Source organism: Scyliorhinus canicula, chromosome 16, assembly GCF_902713615.1.
Source record: "Scyliorhinus canicula chromosome 16, sScyCan1.1, whole genome shotgun sequence".
Taxonomy (NCBI): domain Eukaryota; kingdom Metazoa; phylum Chordata; class Chondrichthyes; order Carcharhiniformes; family Scyliorhinidae; genus Scyliorhinus; species Scyliorhinus canicula.
In genome coordinates this window covers 50,063,955-50,084,744 of record NC_052161.1, presented here as the reverse complement: position 1 = coordinate 50,084,744, position 20,790 = coordinate 50,063,955, and the positions used below count along the sequence as shown (strand labels likewise).

General features: G+C 51.8%; 1 protein-coding gene across 4 annotated transcripts in view; it reads left to right on the top strand.

Annotated features, from left to right (window-relative positions):
- Positions 1-20,790, top strand: part of LOC119950709 (cilia- and flagella-associated protein 46) — a 365,535-nt gene that overhangs the window by 27,705 nt on the left and 317,040 nt on the right. For 3 of the 4 annotated variants that reach the window (XM_038773375.1, XM_038773376.1, XM_038773374.1), the window contains exons 6-8: positions 25-148; positions 1,243-1,337; positions 14,951-15,106. In XM_038773375.1, the coding sequence (XP_038629303.1) occupies positions 25-148; positions 1,243-1,337; positions 14,951-15,106 (375 nt within the window). The remainder of the gene's footprint in view (positions 1-24; positions 149-1,242; positions 1,338-14,950; positions 15,107-20,790) is intronic. The other variant, XM_038773378.1, reaches the window with a different exon arrangement.

Here is a 20,790-nt window from a genome sequence, read left to right as displayed (position 1 = left end):
AAATGTTTCTAATTCTTTTTTCAGTGCACTCGTTGAATGTTATTTGGATGCTGCAAAAATAAAAGATGCAACAATGTTTGCCTACAGTACAGCAGAATTTATTAAAACTTATGTTCCACATATGTATAAGAAGATATTTTCTATACAGGTAAAATAAGTTACAAAGACATTAAATAAGATTCAGATTTTACACTGCATAAATAATTCTGCTGAATAGCTAAAATATTCAAAATTAATCCTTAGTAACAGAAAAGGATATTTAGGTCTCATCAGGGTTTTTATACATTATGCAAGAAGTATAAGCCACTTGCATAGAACTGTAAGTTTTTATTTAAACCGGGACTTCATGAAAAAAAACATAGTCTTTTTTCAGTTATTTCTATGAAAAATAAGCGTCTTGAATCAAATTCATTTCTATGAATAAAAATGGCATGTGGCGCAATGCAGAATATGTTTGCTGAAAAAGTGGGCCAATAAGAGTTTAATTGTTAGGCGAGGAAACCGAACTTTGAGGTCAGTTAAAGTTTAATTGCTTTTCAGACTAGTCAGAACTTGAAATGGTAAAATGTCTCACGATATCAACTGATCGCTTCCGATAGCTCTGTAAAGTAAACTACCTTCTTAATTTTTGTTACTATGAGGTGCATTTAAATATCGATTATTTAAATGATCAAAAGTAGCACACTGTAAAACACTCATAGAAGAGTCAAAGGATGCGATTTAACAAAAAATAAGTCCCGTTTTGGGCAGGTAGAGCTGGGTGTTTCTCAGCACCTGCAGCACCGAGAATGACCCCGCTATCGAAGAGGACTCTTTTTTTTCCGGCTCAGTGGGGAACACCCCACCCAGGCCACACTTATCCCATTTCCTGCCCTGACGAGTTCAGTTCTCCTAAAAGCAGAACAGGGGCCTGATCCCTGACATGGGCAACCTGGCACCTGGGTACCTTGGTGAGATTAAAGGGCTTTGTCATGTCACCAAGTCCGCATGTCGAGCCCTTAAATCATGCCCAAAATCTTTTTGTTTATGTCCGGGTCTGATTTGAAATCAACAATTCTTAGATTATTTCTATTGAAGGATCATACAATAGAATTATCAGAATGTAATCTATGTGAACAAACCATGTTTTCAGATTTCAAAGTATGAGGTGACTTCATTTAATGTTAGAACACTGAGGCCAAGTATTTTGCTCCTTGATTACTTCTGAGAACACGTTTTAAACATGAAATTGTTGTACTTTAGGTGCACCACAAGCTTGTGGATCTTTTCAAAGTCGCTAAAGATGTCAAAGAATCCATCAAACTGACAGTAATTTATAAAATTCACAGACTGAAATCGTAAGTGCCTAGTTTAGGTCAATATTTTTATTTTCTTGCCGAAGGAATAACAGTATAAATTTCCTGGAAAAGTATTGAATTAGACCAAATTTTATGATCAATGGTGAGCAAATGGCACTAACCATTTTCCCAGAAATGATTGATTTTCAACTGGAAATGCCTCTCAACCAGCTATCAAAGCCAACACAGTACCCTCTACAGAGCACCTTTACTTTTATTTAAGTTGGGTGCCATTCTTTTTTCAGCAGGCAGCCACTTCGCTTTCAGTTCCATCGCTTGTTGGTGAGAATAATGATTTAGCTGAACAAATTATACTTCCCGCAGTATAAGTACCATTGGAATGAATTCTGATTAATCATGATGAATGAACCTTGTCAGTTTAATTTCCATCTTTGATAAGAACTGAAAGGAAGGCTACAGAAAGGCTGTTGAACCGAGGTTGACCTAGGAATTGGTGAGGATTTGGGAGATCCTGGAGAAATTATGGGCTTTGGTGGACGGATGGGCGACCAGGAGAGATAGTTTGGTTGGAAAAGACCAGAGAAGGGTTGCCAGGAGTGGGTTTAATAGTGGGCGGTGGCAGAGAGCAAATTCGGCAGGAGTCAGAAAATAGGTTTTACGCAAGTGTGAATTTCCCGTGGGATCTTCTGCTGGTGCCCACATGGCAGATCGAGAAATCCGTTCAAAATGATTTGCAACTCGCTCATGGGATGTAGATGAAGGCCCAACCAGAATTTCCTCCCCCACTCTTGATTCTCTGCCAAGCCAACGAGAAAACATGTTGGTCCAGAACACGTCTGAACAACATAGAATATAGGAGCAGGAGGAGGCCATCCGACCTGTGACGCTATTCATTATGATCATGGTTGATCTTTCAACTCAAGAGCCTGATTGCGTCTTTGCCCCACATCCTTTGATCCCCTTTGTCCCAAGGGCTATATCCTAACTGCTTCTTGAAAACATACAGGGCGGGATTCTCCGTCGGCTGATGCCGGAATCGGGAAACGTGATTGAGCGGAGAATCAGTTCCGATGCCAAAATCGTGGCGGATGCCGGCTTCATGCCAAATCAGAATTCTCCATCGCCTGGACAGCAGCATCAATTCATTCCACTCCGGAAGTGCAGTAAACGCTGTTTATCGTTAGCGGGTCTGACCTAATATTCTCCAGAGCCTCCGTGATTCTCTGCCTCCACTGGGGTAAACTCCCAACGGTGAGGTTCTCTTCTGTCTTTAAAAAATGTGAGGCTAATGAGGGAGAGAGAAGAGGTAGGACTTGGAGAGGCGCAACCGTGGGCTGCTGGCCCTGATGCTGGTCGGGCTAGCTGGATTGAGGGGAAGCCCCTGCTAGGGTGACGGGGAATAAGAGCCGCAGGGAGATCCACCGGGGATTGGGGAACTGTCCAGGCACAGACCACCTTGCCACGGCCCACAAGGCAGCCATCTTGCTGCGCACACTACTGACCACCAAACTGACCCTAGTTCTGCAGCGTGTTACTGGCCATATGAGTGCTCCCACCCCATCATCCCAGCCCCCATTCTCTGCCCTACCACCCTTCCCCGCACCCCAGCCCCCATACTCCACCCCACCCTCTGCCGAACCGGCGGGGCATTACTTGACCCACCAAAGGGCAATGCCTTCAGTAGCCCCTACAGGGGGGGCGTGCCAGACGGGGCTGTGGAACGTATCGTTGGTATGGGTAGCGGTAGTCGACGGTATCCCTTAGCAGGGATGGGCACCAGTGCCAGAGGCCACTATGATGCCGGCACTGACTGGGCCAGGGGTGTGGGGATGGGGTATGATGGGGGGCATGTGGGGGCAGAGCCCACAGTGTTAGCCTGGGCCACTGTGTAGCCCAGTGGACTTGGTAGGCACGGGGGTACACACTATGCTAACATGGATATTGGAATTCAACAGCACCGGTTGCCTTCCCAGTCGCCGCAGCTCTGGGGAATGCACTGCAGCCGTACGAGCTAGAGCTGTTCGAGGAGGAGGACCCTGCAGTAGTGGAGCCTGTGCCAGAGCAATGGGAGACAACTACTGAGGACGGAGAGTCGGCCATCCAACAGGCCAACGAGGAGGCGGTTCAAAGGGGGCACTGTATGAGGCCTGTGTGTACCGGCAGCGCCTGTCATTCGAGGACCTGCTGGACCAGCTGAGCAGGAGGACAGTGCACCATATTTGCCAGATCATGGCACATCCAGCACTGTGGGGAAATGGGGAGGACACACGCTCCCAGTGGCTTGGTGTCATCCTGAACATTTGCCAACGGGATTCTTCCAGATGCCGAAGGGGACCTGTCCGGGATCTTCCAGAGCTCGATGCACAGGTGCATCTGTGCCATCATGGAGGCCCCAGATGCCCAGTTGGCACAGATCCATTTCAATGTGGGCTGAGCCCACCAGGGTGCTTGGGTAGTGGAGTCCATTGCCAGATGCTTCGCTTGGGTCTAGGGGTTGACTGATAGGATGCCTGTTGCCCTACGAGCACAGGCAGATGACAGTCCGATCTTCACAAACAGAAAGGGGTTCCACTCATTTAATGTGCAGCTGGTGTGTGACCATCTGATGCACATCATGCATATCTGTGCCCGACGCCCGGGCAGTGGACATGATGCTTTCATCTTGACACATTCGACGATTCCCGGCCTCCTCGAAGCTGGGGGGGGTGGGGGGTTTAAATCCTGGGCGACAGAGTTATCACTGCGATTGTGTCTGATGACGCCGATGTGGAAACTCACGACTATAATACCCACGTAACAACCAGGAGTGTGATAGAGCAGTGCTTCGGCATTCTGAAGATGCCGTTCAGGTGCTTTGACCTCTCTGGAGGGGCCCTCCAGTCTGGAGCTGGGAGGGTCGTCTGCATCATGGTGGCCTGCTGAGTCGTCCACAACATCGCGCAGAAGAGGGGCAACGTGCTGGAGGAGGATGAATGCCAGTCCTCGTCCGACGGGGAGGATCCGAGGGAGGGCGAGGATGGATAGGGCACGGGTCCAGGCAGACGCGGGAGGCCAAACAACCTGTGGGCTGAGGCCAATGCACATGGGATGCTCTGCCTCCAAATTCATCAACTGGGGGGGGGGAGGACTGGCCAGGGGCATGGACACTTCAGACCACGCCCCCCCCCCCCTCCCACTTGCAACCCCCTCCTTGATACATAGCTGCCACACTGCAGGGTCTGGGGCTTGGGTTGGCATTGCCCTAGCCTCTATCCCTGAACTGTACCCTGCACCAGTACCAACTTAACTGGTGTTGATTTTTGTGACCGTAGGCGCTACGTCTAGGTGGATCCCTAGATGGTACATCAGGAGTGGAGGCAGACCACTGTGATACCTGCTTTGTAACCTGGGTCCCCTTTGGTGGGCATCTTCTGGGGCGGCCGGTCTGGATGGGCCCAGCTGCTTGCTTGGGTGTCCCAGGTGGCGTGGTGCAACTCTGTTCTGCCCGCTCCTCACCAGATGTGTCAGGGTCAGGTGGGGATCCGAGGTGCTGCAGTGTTCCGTCACCTCCCCTGCGCGAGTCATCGGCATTGGCCCCATCACCACCTCCTTCTGTGTGCCCGATGGCCCCCGGCTACTCCATGGAACGGGGTGGCTAGCCGCTGAGTCTGACCCGCCATCTGGCATTGCCAGTCCTAAAGGCCGCTGTTGTCTCGACCAGGGTCTGCATGCTCGCGGCTATGGAGCACAGAGATTGGACCATCTTTGTCTGAGACTGCGCCACATTACTCTGCGACTGCTCCACCACCTTGTGGGTCTGTGCCCCATCTCGCAGTTTCTCAATGGAATCGATCCTGTACCATGTGGCGCTGGTTCTAGCCCCTCATTGGACGATGAATTGGTCCAGGTGCGGCGGCAGTTTTGCTGTCGTAGAACTCTGCAAATCCAGCCCCGACCGGACTTAGTTTCAGGAACAGAGAATTCCGCCGACAATGTTTTGGCCTCAACTATTTTCTATGGTAATGAATTCTACAGGTTCACCACTCTCGGTGAAGAAGTTTTTCCTCATCTCTATCCTAAATGGTCTACCCCGCATCCTTTTTCTGTGACCCCTGCTTCTGGACAGCCCCACCATTGCCAACATCCCTCTTGCATCTGCCGTGTCCAGTCCTGTTGGAATTTTATAAGTTTCTATGAGATTCCCCCCTTAATTCTTCTGAACTCCAGCGAATAAAATCTTAAGTGACTCAACCTCTCCTCATATGTCTAACCTGGTATCCCAGGAATCAGTCTGGTAAACCTTTGCTGCACTCCCCTCCTCAGATAAGGAGACCAAAACTCACACAATATCCCAGGTGTGGCCTCAGCAAGGCCCTGTGTAGTTGCAGCAAGACATCCCCGCTCCTGTACTTGAATACTCTCGCTATGAAGACCAACATACCATTTGCCTTCTTCACTGCCTGCTGCACCTGCATGCTTATTTTACTGGCAAATGAGGGCACAGAGGTCTCGTTGCACATTTCCCTCTCCAATGTATGGCCATTTAGATAATAGTATGCCGTTCCAGTTTTGCTACCAAAGTGGATAACCTCTCATTTATCCAAATCCAGATCATTAAGTACATGGGAAGAAAAGGGAATAAAAGAAAATACATAATCGGGCAACACAACATATACAATGTAACTACATAAGCACTGGCATCGGATGAAGCATGCAGGGTGTAGTGTTAATGAGGTCAGTCCATAAGAGGGTCATTTAGGAGTCTGGTAACAGCAGGGAAGAAGCGTTTTTCAGTCTGTTCGTGCGTGTTCTCAGACTTCTGCATCTCCTGCCCGATGGAACAAGTTGGAAGAGTGAGTAAGCTGGATGGGAGGGGTCTTTGATTATGCTGTCAGCTTTCCCCAGGCAGCGGGAGGTGTAGATGGAGTCAATGGATGGGAGGCAGGTTTGTGTGATGGACTGGGCGGTGTTCACGACTCTCTGAAATTTCTTGCGGTTCTGGGCCGAGCAGTTGCCATACCAGGCTGTGATGCAGCCAGATAGGATGCTTTCTATGGTGCATCTGTTAAAGTGGTAGGAATTAATGTAGACATGCCAAATTTGAAACTGCTAACCATCTCCACCTCGGCCCCGTTGATGCTGACAGGGGTGTGTACAGTACTTTTCTTCCTGAAGTCAATGACCAGCTCTTTAGTTTTGCTGGTATTGAGGGAGAGATTGTTGTCACTGCACCACTCCATTTGGTTCTCTATCTCCCTCCTGTATTCTGACTCATCGTTATTCGAGATCCGGCCCACTATGGCCGTATCATCAGCATCATCGTGTCTTTCAGTAGTGAGTTAATCTCGCGATTGAGCCATGGTTTCCGGTTGAGGAACATACGTACTACTTTCTTTGGCACGCAGTCGTCCACACATTTGCTGATGAAGTCTGTGACAATGGTGGCATACTCATTAAGTTGGTCGCTGAGTTCTTTAAATATGGACTAGTCCACTAAGCATTCACGTAAGAGCTCTTCTGTTTCTTCGGACCAGCACTGCACGACCTTCTTAGCTGGATTCTCCCGCTTGAGTTTCTGCTTGTCTGCCGGGAGAAGGAGCACCGTATTATGATCTGATTTTCCAAAGTGCGGTTGGGGGATGGAACGGTAGACGCCCTTGATTCCCCTCCCCTCCCCCCCCTCCCCTCCCCTCCCCCCCCTCCCCTCCCCTCCCCCCCCCCCCCCCCTCCCCTTCCCCCCGGGTTGCTGCTGCTGCTGACCCAGTACCCTATCGCTGAGCCAGAAAGTCGAGGAAAGGTTGCCACCGCCTAAAGAACCCTTGTACCGATCCTCTCAGGGCAAATTTTACCTTCTCCAGCTTAATAAATCCCGCCATGTCATTGATCCAGGTCTCCATGCTTGGGGGTCTCGCATCCTTCCACTGTAGCATGATCCTCCGCCGGGCTACTAGGGACGCAAAGGCCAGAACACTGGCCTCTTTCGCCTCCTGCACTCTCGGCTCCACCCCAACCCCAAAAATCGCGAGTCCCCAGCCTGGCTTGACCCTGGATCCTACCATCCTCGGCACCGTCCTCGCCACCCCCTTCCAGAACTCCTCCAGTGCCAGGCATGCCCAGAACATATGGGCATGATTCGCTGGACTCCCCGAACACCTGACACACCTGTCTTCGTCCCCAAAGAACCTACTCATCCTAGACCCGGACATGTGGGCCCGGTGCAGCACCTTGAATTGGATGAGGCTAAGCCGCGCACATGAGGAGGAAGAGTTAACCCTCTCCAGGGCATCAGCCCATGTCCCATCTTCGATCTGTTCCCGCAGTTCCCCCTCCCACTTAGCCTTTAGCTCCTCTACTGACGCCTCCTCCACCTCCTGCATTACCTTGTAGATATCAGATATCTTCCCATCACCGACCCAGACCCCCGAAAGAACCCTGTCACTCACCCCCCTCGCGGGAAGCAAAGGGAATCCCTCTACCTGCTGCCTAGCAAACGCCTTTACCTGCAGATACCTGAACATGTTCCCCGAGGGGAGCCCAAATTTCTCCTCCAACTCCCCCAGGCTCGCAAACCTCCCATCAATGAACAGGTCCCTCAGCTGTCTGATGCCCGCTCTGTGCCAACCCTGGAACCCCCCATCCATGGAGGCCCCTTAACGGAGCCTCCATCGAGCCCCCCACTTCCCCCCTATGTCGCCTCCACTGCCCCCAAATCTTGAGGGTAGCCGCCACCACCGGACTCGTGGTATACCTCGTATGAGGGAGCAGCCACGGCGTCGTTACCAGGGCCCCCAGGCTTGTGCCTCCACAGGACGCCATCTCCAACCGTTTCCAGGCTGCCCCCACCCCCTCCATCACCTACTTGCGCACCATCGACACATTGGCTGCCCAATAATACCACGAGAGATTGGGTAACGCCAGCCCCCCACCATCTCTACCCCGCTCCAAGAAGACCCTCTTCACCCTCGGGGTCCCATGCGCCCAAACAAAGCTCATGATGCTGCTAGTCACCCTCCTAAAATAGGTCCTAGGGATAAAGATGGGCAAACACTGAAAAAGGAACAAGAACCTTGGGAGAACCGTCATTTTGACGGACTGCACTCTACCCGCCAGCGATAGCGGCACCATGTCCCACCTTTTGAATTCCTCCTCCATCTGCTCCACAAGCCTGGTAAGATTAAGCTTATGGAGAGTCCCCCAACTCCTGGCCACCTGCACCCCCAGGTATCTGAAACTCTTCACCGCCCTCTTAAACGGGAGCCTCCCAATTCCCTCCTTCTGATCACCCGGGTGCACTACAAATACCTCGCTCTTGCCCAGATTCAACTTATAGCCCAAGAAGCTCCCAAACTCAGCCAACAGCTCCATCACCCCCGGCATGCCCCCCTCTGGGTCCGCCACATACAGCAGCAGGTCGTCCGCATACAGCGATACCCTATGTTCCTCCCCACCCCGCACCAGGCCCCTCCACCTCCCCGACTCCCTCAGCGCCAAAGCCAGAGGTTCTATCGCCAGTGCAAAAAGCAAGGGGGACAGGGGGCACCCCTGCCTGGTCCCACGGTAGAGCCTGAAGTACTCTGATCTCCTTCCATTGGTAGCTACACTCGCCATCGGGGCCTCGTAGAGCAACCTCACCCATTTGATGAACCTCTCCCCGAATCCGAACCGCTCCAGCACCTCCCACAGGTACCCCCACTCAACTCTATCAAACGCCTTCTCTGCATCCAGCGCTACCACTATCTCCGCCACCCCCTCCACCGCCGGCATCATAATAACATTTAACAATCTCCACACATTCGTGTTAAGCTGTCTTCCCTTGACAAATCCTGTCTGATCCTCGTGTATCACCCCTGGCACACAGTCCTCTATCCTGGTGGCCAGGATCTTCGCCAGCAACTTAGCATCCACATTGAGGAGCGAGATTGGCCTGTGTGATCCACACTGCAAGGGGTCCTTATCCCGCTTCAGGATCAGAGAGATCAGCGCCCGCGACATCGTCGGAGGCAAAGCCCTCCCCCTCCCATGCCTCATTGAAGGCTCGCACCAACAGGGGGCCCACCAGATCCACATACTTTTTATAAAATTCCACCGGGAACCCATCCGGCCCCGGTGCCTTACCTGACTGCATTTGACCAATCCCCCTGACTAGCTCCTCCAACTCTATCGGCGCCCCCAGCCCCTCCGCCCCTCCACCAGCTCCTCCTGCATCTTTGGGAAGCGTAGCCTGTTCATGAAGCTCTCCATCCTCCCCCCCCCCCCCCGGACTGGTGGCTCCGGCCGATAGTTCCTCATAAAAGTCCCTAAAGACCCCGTTCACCTCTGCCCCCTTCTGCACCACATTCCCACCCTTATCCGTCACTCCACCAATTTCCCTAGCCGCATCTCGCCTGCGGAGCTGATGCGCCAACATCCTGCTCGCCTTCTCCCCATACTCATATACCGCACCTTGCGCCCTCCTCCACTGTGTCTCCGCCTTTCTGGTAGTCAGCAAGTCGAACTTGACCTGCAAACTACGCCGTTCCCCCAGCGACCCCTCCTCCGGGGCCTCCGCGTACCTCCTATCCACATCCAGGAGCTCCCCCACCAGTCTCTCCCTCTCCCTCCTTTCCCTATGGGCCCGGATGGAAATCAGCTCCCCCCGGATCACTGCTTTCAGAGCCTCCCAGACCATCCCCACCCGGATCTCCCCCACGTCGTTGGTCTCAAGATACCCCTCAATACTTCCCGCCGCCGGCCTCCTACCCATCCTTGAACTGGACAGGTCCAGTGGGGGATCTAGCACCGTGTTAAAGTCTCCCCCCATGATCTGGCCCCCCGCCTCCAGGTCCGGAATGCGGCCCAACATACGCCTCATAAAGCCAGCATCATCCCAATTCGGGGCATACACATTTACCAGCACCACCTTCTCTTCCTGCAGCCCACCCTTCACCATAATAAATCTGCCCTCCTAGTCCGCCACCACCTCAGACACCTTGAACGCCACCCTCTTCCCCACCAGAATCGCCACCCCCCGGTTCTTCGCGTCTAATCCTGAGTGGAAAACCTGCCCCACCCACCCCTTCCTCAAACGAACCTGGTCCGCCACCTTCAAGTGGGTCTCCTGGAGCATAACCACGTCCGCCTTTAGCCCCTTCAAATGAGAAAATTCAGCCCCCTCACGTTCCAGGTGATCAGCCGGATCAGAGGGCACCCCGCCCCCCTCCCCCGCCGACTAGCCATAGCTCATCGACTGCTCGCCGCAGGCCAGCACACCCCGCCCGATCCGTTCCCCATGACGATACCGCCTCCCCTCTACCCCCGGCCCACAGTAGCTCCCTCCTGGCCCTTCCAGCAGCAACCCGGTATTCCCCCCCCCCACCACCCCACCCCCCCCAGGCTAGGACCCCTCCTAGCCGCGACGCACCCTCCATGGTACTTCCGTGAGTCAGCTGACTTCTGCTGACCCCGGCAACCCCCGCCAAAACCTGGCCCCTCCCGACATGGGGTCATCCCCCCTCCTGCCATACCTCCTTGGCACCGCTTCAGCGCGGGAAAAAACCAGTAGAGGCCACGCCCCCACCGCCAGCTCCACCCCTCCTGCCCCGCAGCGCGGGAAACCAGAGGAAAGCCCGCGCTTTCACACTACCCCACCGCACCCTTCTGACGCAGCTCCCAAATTCCAGCTCCACCCCATCCCCCAGCCCCGTACAAAACAAACCCCAACATTCCCCACACAACACAAAACCATACCCAACAGACCTACCCGCAAAAACCAGCATAAAAAACACATGTCAAAATTACAAAAACAGCAACAGCAAAAACAGCAACGACCGTAGTACACCGGACCCCGCAGCCCCCATACCCTAGTTCGAGTCCAGCTTCTCCGCCTGTACAAAGGCCCACGCCTCCTCCGGGGACTCGAAGTAGTGGTGCCCGGTCCTTATATGTCACCCACAGACGCGCAGGCTGCAGCATTCCAAATTTGACCTGCTTGGCATGCAGCACCGCCTTCGTCCGGTTAAACCCGGCCTGCCGCTTAGCCACCTCCGCACTCAGTCCTGGTAGATTCGCACTACCGAATTCTCCCACTTGCTGCTCCTCTCTTTCTTGGCCCAGCGCAGCACACTCTCCCGGTCACTGAATCGATGGAACTGCACCAACACCGCCCGCGGGGGTTCATTCGTCTTGGGCCTCCTGGCCAGCACTGTGGGCTCCCTCAAGCTCCAGGGGCAAATGGAAGGACCCCGCTCCAATCAACGAGTTCAGCATCGTGGCCATATAGGACGGAAGATTCGACCCCTCCAGCCCCTCCGCCAGGCCCAGGATCCTCAAATTCTTTTGCCTCGTACGAAAGTCCAGCTCCTCCAAACGGTCTTGCCACTTTTTGTGAAATGCCTCGTGCATCTCCACCTTCCCCACGAGGACCACGGCCTCCTCCTCTCGCTCAGCGACCTGCTGCTGCAACTCCTGAATGGCCGCCCCCTGGGCTGTCTGGGTAGTCGCATTCAGGGAGTCCAACTCAGCCTTCAGCTCCGCCAGCCGCCATGTTGTCCTCCTTCCCCCGCTTTTTCTGGGGAGCTGCTGCAGCCTTTTCCTTTGCCCCACTCCGGGTGCACACCATAAACACCTTCCCCCACCGGGAATCGTCGAAACAGCGCCATTTGGGGCCCTAAAGCAGGCCCGAAAGTCCTTTAATAGCATGAGCTGCTGAACGTGCGGCTTAGCTCCACATCACCGCAACCGGAAGTCGACGCCCTTGATTTCTGAGCAGCAGCGGTCAAGAGTGTTGTCGCCCCTGGTGGGACAGGAGATGTGCTGGTGGAATTTTGGCAGTACACTCTTGAGTTTGGCCTTGTTGAAGTCTCCGGCCAAGATGAACAAGGCCTCCAGGTGTTCTGTTTCGTAGTTGTTTATAACTGTGCACAGTTCTTCCAGAGCCTTCATCACTTCTGCCTCCGGTGGGATGTAGACCGCTGTGATAATGGTTGAAGTGAACTCATGTGGAAGATAGTATGGGCGGCACTTCACGGTCAGGTATTCCAGGTCCGGGGCGCAGTAGGTCACCAGGGTCTCCACATCCAAGCACCAGGAGGAGTTGATGAGGAGGCAAACCCCTCCACCTTTCGCTTTGCCTGATGACGCAGTGCGGTCCGCCCAGTGACTTGAGAAGCCTTCAGGTTGTATGGCACAGTCCGGTGAGGCGGGGATGAGCTATTTCTCTGTGAAACAGAGCACAGAGCAGTCTCTTATTTCCCTCTGAGAGGTAAGTCTGGTGTTAAGTTCATCCAGCTTGTTTTTGATCATTTGCCAGGAGTATGCTGGGGAGAGGGGTCTTGAAACCGCGTTGCTTCAGTCTAACCTGCAGACCACCGCATTTCCCTCGCTTCCTCGGTTGGCAGCTGCGGCTGGATGATCCTAGGATCCGATGGGAGAAGTCTGACCTTATGGAAGGTAGGTGGTTGCATCTGGTAGGGTCCAGGGTGCTGGCGGGGACCAGGGTGCTGGTTACGTTTCTGGGGTCGCGTCTGGCAGGGTCCCAGGCACTGGTTGAGTTAGAGGGGTTGCTAGGGGGGCATGTTTGCGATCCAGATGGGTCCGGGTGCTCTGCGGGCACATGAATAGCTTGCAGCGCGTTCGGGTCCTCGCGCAGGATCTCCGTCATTTCGGGGCTGAGTCCCGTGGTCTGTTCCCTCCCTGGGCGCTCCTGGGGTCGGGTCTTGAAGTAGGCCTGGTCGGGCCTCCACGTGGATTTATTTTCTCTTCCATCACCAGGTAGGCCGGGCTCCTGGGTGGGCCTCTCCGGGTCGGGTCGCTGAGCGGGTCTCTCTGAGTCGAGTTGGGCCAGGTCTCGTCGTCAGGGATCGGGTCGCGAGCTCCAGGGACTGGGCTGGGCGATCCGGGGGCTGGCGTCGGTTGTTAGGCCGGGTTGGGAGCTCTGAGGTCCGGGTCGGCTCCAAATCGAGGTTGGGGCTTCACTTCCGGTTGGAGCCTGATTCACTTCCAGCTCGTCGATGTCAGTTTGGGTCGGGCCAAAAGGTCTCCACGGGCCTCTGAGGATGTTCAAGCCTTCAAGAAAAGATAAAAGAGAGAGGTTGGAATAATGTTAGTCTTAGAATTAAATTTTAAAAGAGTAGAACGAGTATAAGTTAAGTGAAGAGTGGATCTGTTGGGGAGAGCTCGCAGAGAGTCGCCTCGCTCTGGCGCCATCTTCTGGACTTACATGGAGAATGTCTGGGGCTGTCTTTTGAAGTTATGGATGGAGACCAAGATTGACTCTGGACCCTGGAGCATCACAGTATGGGTGGGAGGAGCATCTTTCAGGTGGATCTACCAGCTTTAGTGTCAATCGAGGTCCATTGCCTAGCCTCAAAATGTTCCTGGAAATCCATCTTTCTTCGATGGTAGATCAATGATTTGGACCCCTTTTCAATACGTCACCCATTGACCTGCCACGGAATATGGCTCCTAACCCCTGGATGCTTAATTACTGAGGCCAGGGTTGGAAGATGTGGAATTATTACCTGTCGGCCTCTGCAGCGGGAAACACTCCCTGTGCCTGTCACTACCACAGTACCTAGTCCCACATGGGAGGAGAAATAGAAAATGGTGGAAAATCTCAGCAAGTCTGGCAGCATCTGTAGGGAGAGAAAAGAGCTAATGTTTCGAGTCCAGTGACTCTTTGTCAAAGCTAACAGACACTGCCTTTTCTCTGTCTGTTAGTTACAGATGCTGCCAGACTTGCTGAGAGTTTCCAGCATTTTCTCTTTCGTTTCAGATTCCAGCATCTGCAGTAATTTGCTTTTACCCACATGGGAGAATTGCTACCTTGTTCTTCAGATTGGGCCTGTACAATTGTTGGATCATGGTGAACTTGGGAGTGGGGGTCCCTGTGGAGAACATTGGGTGGGGCTGGAGTTGAGAGGAGATACCTGGAGAGGGTGGCTCTATAACAGTGAGTAAAATTATGGGACTCTGATAGCAGGAAGGTTAACTGGTGAACTTGATAGGTGGAGGGGTAGAGTGCAGAGGGGGTGTCACCCACCTGTTCCCCCGTCCTATAAGCAGTGCAGGAAAGACATTTACCTCTTTAATTCAGTTCACTTGAGTTGTTGGGTTTCCCCAGAGCTGACAAACCTGACTCGCTTGCATCATACCTGAAATAAAAGGAAAATATCAAGCACGCCGCTTCATGTGTACAATTGGATAACGCTCCTGGAGAAGAGGTTAATTGCCTGCCACCAACCCAACTTTGTTAAAACCAGAAGTGACATACTATGAGCAGATTGAGCAGAGGTTCAAAATTTTAAAATGGGAAATCTGACCGGTCAGATTTCCCATTCAAAAATTTTGAACCTCTGCTCAATCTGCCTCCTGTCCATCGTAGTGGATGCAAGGTGCGCGTGGCTTAAAATTAATCCGTAAGTGGCAGCTAAATTTTAAAACAAAGGTCTATTAACCTTGGAGAACATGTGAAATAAGTGCCTTCTGGATCCTACAATTCATTTGATGTGTTATACTTTGCTTGATGTTCTGTTCACTGTACACCATAGTTCATGCCATCGGCTCACATTCCCCCAGACATTTACAGGATATGTGTTCAAATTTTATGGTTACATGAGAAAGAAAGACTTTCACACTTTGAAGGTATTCCATTACTTGTTTTACAAATGTCTAAGACTGAAATTTTGACTTTTCAGTCAATTGGAATCCAACGAAAATCCAAGGGATCTCTCAGTTCAGTTAAATAAGATATATCGGCATTTAGCATTGCACAAAACAGGAGCCTCATCATACTTAGCTGTGACAACTGAACAATTCCCAAAAGACACTGCCCAACTGTCTGAGGATGAAAGGTAGGAATGGTAAATGTGAATTGAAACGTGGTATTTTTCTAATATTCTAAATATTTCCAGCCATTCCCTAATGATACAGTACATTGTGTGACAGGTCGTGCAAAACATCAGTTGGATAAATTAATCTGAATTGATTCTTGCATTTGATCCTTATCATTTGCTGGGATGAACATGAGAAAAGCATGAGAAAAAGCCATTCAGCAATTTGAGGTTGTTGTATTAACATTCTGCCTTATTCATAATACTGTACAACTATATCTAGAATTCTTCTAAATCATTTCAAACATTTATCACTCTTCATATTACTTCCAACAAATTTAAATTTATGTCTTCATGTCTGATACACTTTGTGGGATCATGGACGACATGGACAACTGTGGCATGGCACATGAAGTGTTTAAAAAGTAACCTAACTTACAAATAAATATTCCAGTTTTATTGCCACACAATTCTTACCTGATTTGCCCCGGTCGCACGGTGGTTAGCACTGTTGCTCCACAGCGTCAGGGTCCCAGGTTTGATTTCCGGCTTGGGTCACTGTCTATTAGGAGTCTGCACGTTCTCCCTGTGTCTGCATGGGTTTCCTTCGGGTGCTTGGGTTTCCTCCCACAGGTCCTGAAAGATGTGTTGCTAGGTAATTTGGACATTTTGAATTCTCCTTCTGTGTACCCGAACAGGTGCCGGAGTGTGGCGATTAGGGGATTCCTCCCAGAGTAACTTCATTGCAGTGTTAATGTAAGCGTACTTGTGACAATAATAAAGATTATTATTATAATAAGGAAGGAATCAAGTCATTAAACTCGTACACAAATATTTGTATATTGTGTTCAAAAATATTTTTGGTTGGCACTTTGCTTTGAATTTAACACAATGATTAAAGTTATTGCGTCATTATCTTGAAGTCCTTCATCAATCTCGATATTTTTTTTTCACATCAGACCGCATGTCTGATACCGATAGAAGAGAGTTAGTTATGCCAGACATCTTCCAGCCAAAAGCAAATGAACTGCTATATTAAAATAATATCTATTATACAACAATAATGTTTATCAAGATGTATTTTTTTTTGATGTACAAAGCTAATTGAATTCAACAGTATGCAGTTCTGGGTGCCTCTTTGTAGGAAAGATCTGAACACATTGGAGGGAGTGCAGAAGAGGTTTACAAGAATGGTTCCAGGGATGGGAGACTTCAGTTATGGGGATAGATTGGAGAGCTTGGAACTGTTCTCCTTGGAAAAAAGGCTAAGAGGAAATTTGATAGAGATGTTTAAAATCATATGCACAGAGTAGAGAGGGAGAAACTGTTGGCACTTGTAAAAGGATTGAGAACGAGAGGGCACAGATTGACGTGATTTGCAAAAAAAAAGCAATTGTGTAGAAAAAAAAATCTTTTGTCACACAGCAAGTGGTCCAGGTCTCGAATGTACAGCCTGGATAAGTGATGGAATTAAGTTTATTTGAGTCACTTGATTGCCCAAGGAAGAAGCAAGTAATTCAATTCGTACACAAATATCTTGTATGATTATTTGAATAGAAGCAACGTATGAGGAAAAGGTAAGAGAATAGCACTTGTGTCTGAAAGCTCATTTGGCGAGTTTATGCAGACATAATGGGCTGAATGGACTCCTGCGCCACAACAATTATGTGAGTCTGTGAATAGGTCTTGTAAAAATAAATATATTTTTAAGGGTGCTATGTTTTTGTTTTTCTATTGTTTAATTCATTTGTTAAGCGTATAAAATCTCAGATGTTGCTCAAAACGATGGCCAGAATTAGCAACAGGGTAGCATGGGCAGCAGGGTAGCATGGTGGTTAGCATAAATGCTTCACAGCTCCAGGGTCCTAGGTTCGATTCCCGGCTGGGTCACTGTCTGTGTGGAGTCTGCACGTCCTCCCCCTGTGTGCGTGGGTTTCCTCCGGGTGCTCCGGTTTCCTCCCACAGTCCAAAGATGTGCGGGTTAGGTGGATTGGCCATGCTAAATTGCCCGTAGTGTCCTAATAAAAGTAAGGTTAAGGGGGGGGTTGTTGGGTTACGGGTATAGGGTGGATACGTGGGTTTGAGTAGGGTGATCATGGCTCGGCACAACATTGAGGGCCGAAGGGCCTGTTCTGTGCTGTACTGTTCTATGTTCTATGTTTCACGCTGGTGGAATTCTCTGGTCCCGCTGTCAAAGCTCTGCTTCCAGCAGCATGGGATAGCTTCAATAGGAATTCCCACAGCAGCGGGAGCCCAACAGTGCGCTGTCCAACATGCCCTATTCGGTACTAACCCGCCGGAAAGATGGGCTTCAAAGATATCTCAGAGTCAAGTTTAAGGGCCTCCCCACCAAGGCTTTGGGACGACCAGCAGACAAGGGGAACATCTCCAACCCTTCAACACAGAGGGCCAACCTCCCACTACTCCATTGTAGTCAACCCCCAACACCACGCAGATATTGGTTGACGTGACACCCCCTCCCCCCACCATCCTTACCTGCATCGGAGCTGCCCCCATTCTAAGTCTCCGCCCCCCCACTGCCATGCAGGCACAACACCACCGCCCTCCCTCAAATAATGGGAACACCCCACCACCCCCATGTTGTTTTCTTGAGGCCAGGGGCAGGGCAGCGCTAGGCTGTCCGGTCATGTCCTTTACCACCTGGGGGCTCTACCTTAGCCCAGCATGGTGATCACAACTGGTTTGTTTTTGGACATCACGCCAGTGGGAGTGGGGGAGGTGCAAAAGGTGAACCCGAAAGCAGTGGCGTTGAGCGTTTTTATATTAAAATTTGTGCAAATGCATAGAAATCAGGTTTACGCCCTCACTGGGTGTGAACATGATGACATCACCGATGGGAAGCGGGGAAGTTCTCAAAGTGAAATCTCCTGGCGTAAATTCCATCATTGTGATTTCATTAGAGTTAGCGGCCATAATGGATATGCATTCCCGGCGAACAGGGCCAGAAAGTCACCCCCATTATCTCTGTTCTGGACCTATGTCAGCTGCAGCCTCCATCACTCATTTTTTTTTTTTTCTTTTTTTATAAATTTAGAGTGCCCAATTAATTTTTTCCAGTTAAGGGGCAATTTAGTGTGGCCAATCCACCTACCCTGCACATCTTTGGGTTGTGGGGGTGAAACCCACGCAGACACGGGGAGAATGTGCAAACTCCACACGGACAGTGACCCAGGGCCGGGATCGAACCTGGGACTTCAGCGCCGTGAGGCAACAGGGCTAACCCACGGCGCCACCGTGCTGCCCTGCCTCCATCACTCATGAAGGATTTGTCATTGCTCCCTGCCAATTATACACCACTTTCTTTATAGATCTTCTTATCACTGATTTCAAGTAACTTCTCATTTGTTTCTTTCCTTTCCTATTAACTTCATCACACGTAACTAATGATATCTCTGTAATTTGGATGCCCTGGCAATTAGCATTGGTAAATATTACAACCGTTGACCCAGCATATTCATCTCCTTCTCATGGCAGTTCAACTCTGGAAGTCAGTATACTCACATATCCACAAACCTCTCGCATTGATCTTACTTCAGCGTTTTCAACGTGGGCATCTGCTTGCCAAGTGAATTTTCTTTCCCTCACAGGCTCCATTCAGATGTGTTGGACCTTGATTACTTCCAAATATTATGGGCGCAATTCTCCGCACTTACGACGGTACGGAGAATAGCGGGGGTCGTAAATTTTTACGGCCACGCTAGTCCGACGCCCTCCCGCTATTCTCCCCACGCCCGACTCCCGACACGAATCGCTGCCGCCGTTTTTTTACGGCGAGCAGCGATTCACAGCTGGCAATGGGCCGAATTACAAGCCCTTTACGAACGGCAAACACACCTGGTCTGGCCGTTCGTAAAAACGGCCGTAAAGTCCCGATCTTGGCAACCATGGCACCGATTGGCACGGCAGTACCACGGCCGTGCCAAGGGTGCCATGGGCCCGCGATCGATGGGCACCGATTGCGGGCAGCGGGTCCGATTCCCGTGCACTCTTTGTCCTTCCGCCGCCCCGCTGTATCACTTCGCGGGGCGGCTGAGGGGCATCCCGGCCCGCGCATGCGCGGGTTTCGCGCAAATGCGTGATGACGTCATCCGCGCATGCGCGGGTTGGAGTCTTCCAATCCGCGCATGCGCGGCTGACGTCATGTGACGCGTCAGCCGTCGCAAACTCTGGCAAGCGACAGATGCCGGAGTTCACGGCCGCGGCATACTAGCCCCGACCGGGGACCAGAATCGGTTCTCGTCGGGGAGGGGGAGGCTGGCGTCAAACCCGCCCGGTTTTGACGCCAGCCTTACGATTTCTCCCTGTCTGGGAGAATCGCGCCCTATGTTTTAAAACGTCATTGTTATCTTTTTTGTTGGAAAAAAGCTAATATTTGACATACAATGACATGGCAATATTACAATAAAAAGTCTCTTCAGAGAATCAACCTGACTGAACTCCAATATATTTGACCTTTCCATCACGGAATGTGAGGGTCGCTAGCAAGGTCATCATTTTTTTTACATTCTCAATTGCCCTTGAGAAGGTTGTAGTGAGACACTATCTTGAACCACTGCAGTGTATGTGGTGTACATACACTCACTGCTGTTAGCAGGAGAGTTCCAGGTAATTTATGGGGTGGAGGCGTGGGCTTAGGTGGGGTGCTCTTTCCCAGGGCCAGTGCAGACTCGATGGGCTGAATGGCCCCCTTCTGCAGTGTAGATTCTATGATAATTCACCCATTCACAAGGAAGTAGTGGGGGGGGGGGGGAAGAGGGAGTAGTGGAGGGAGGGAGGGGGAGTAGTGGAGGTGGGAGAGAGAGTAGTGGAGGGGGGAGAGAGGGAGTAGTGGAGGGGGGAGAGAGGGAGTAGTGGAGGGGAGAGGGTGTAGTGGGGGAGAGGGAGTAGTGGAGGGGGGAGGGTGGAGAGGGGGAGAAGGAGCAGTGGAGGGGGAGGAGGAGAGGGAGTAGGGGAGGGGGAGAGGGAGTAGTGGAGGGGGAGAGGGAGTAGTGGAGGGGGAGAGAGAGTAGTGGAGAGGGAGTAGTGGAGGGGGTAGAGGGAGCAGTGGAGGGGGGAGAGGGGAGAGGGAGCAGTGGAGGGGAGAGGGAGTAGTGGAGGGGAGGGGGAGAGGGAGTAGTGGAGGGAGAGGGAGTAGTGTAGGGGGAGGGGGAGAGAGTAGCAGAGGGGGGAGAGGAAGTAGTGGAGGGGGAGAGAGGGAGTAGTGGAGGAGGGGAGAGGGGGAGTAGTGGAGGGGGGAGAGAGGGAGTAGTGGAGGGGGGAGAGAGGGAGTAGTGGAGGGGGGAGAGAGGGAGTAGTGGAGGGGGGAGAGAGGGAGTAGTGGAGGGGGGAGAGGGAGTAGTGGAGGGGGAGAGAGGGAGTAGTGGAGGGGGGAGAGGGAGTAGTGGAGGGGGAGAGAGGGAGTAGTGAGGGGGAGAGGGAGTAGTGGAGGGGGGGAGAGAGGGAGTAGTGGAGGGGGGAGAGAGGGAATAGTGGAGGGGGGAGAGAGGGAGTAGTGGAGGGGGGGAGAGAGGGAGTAGTGGAGGGGGAAGAGAGGGAGTAGTGGAGGGGGAGAGAGGGAGTAGTGGAGGGGGGGAGAGAGGGAGTAGTGGAGGGGGAGGGAGGGAGTAGTGAAGGGGGAGGGAGTAGTGGAGGGGAGAGAGGGAGTAGTGGAGGGGAGAGAGGGAGTAGTAGAGGGGGGAGAGAGG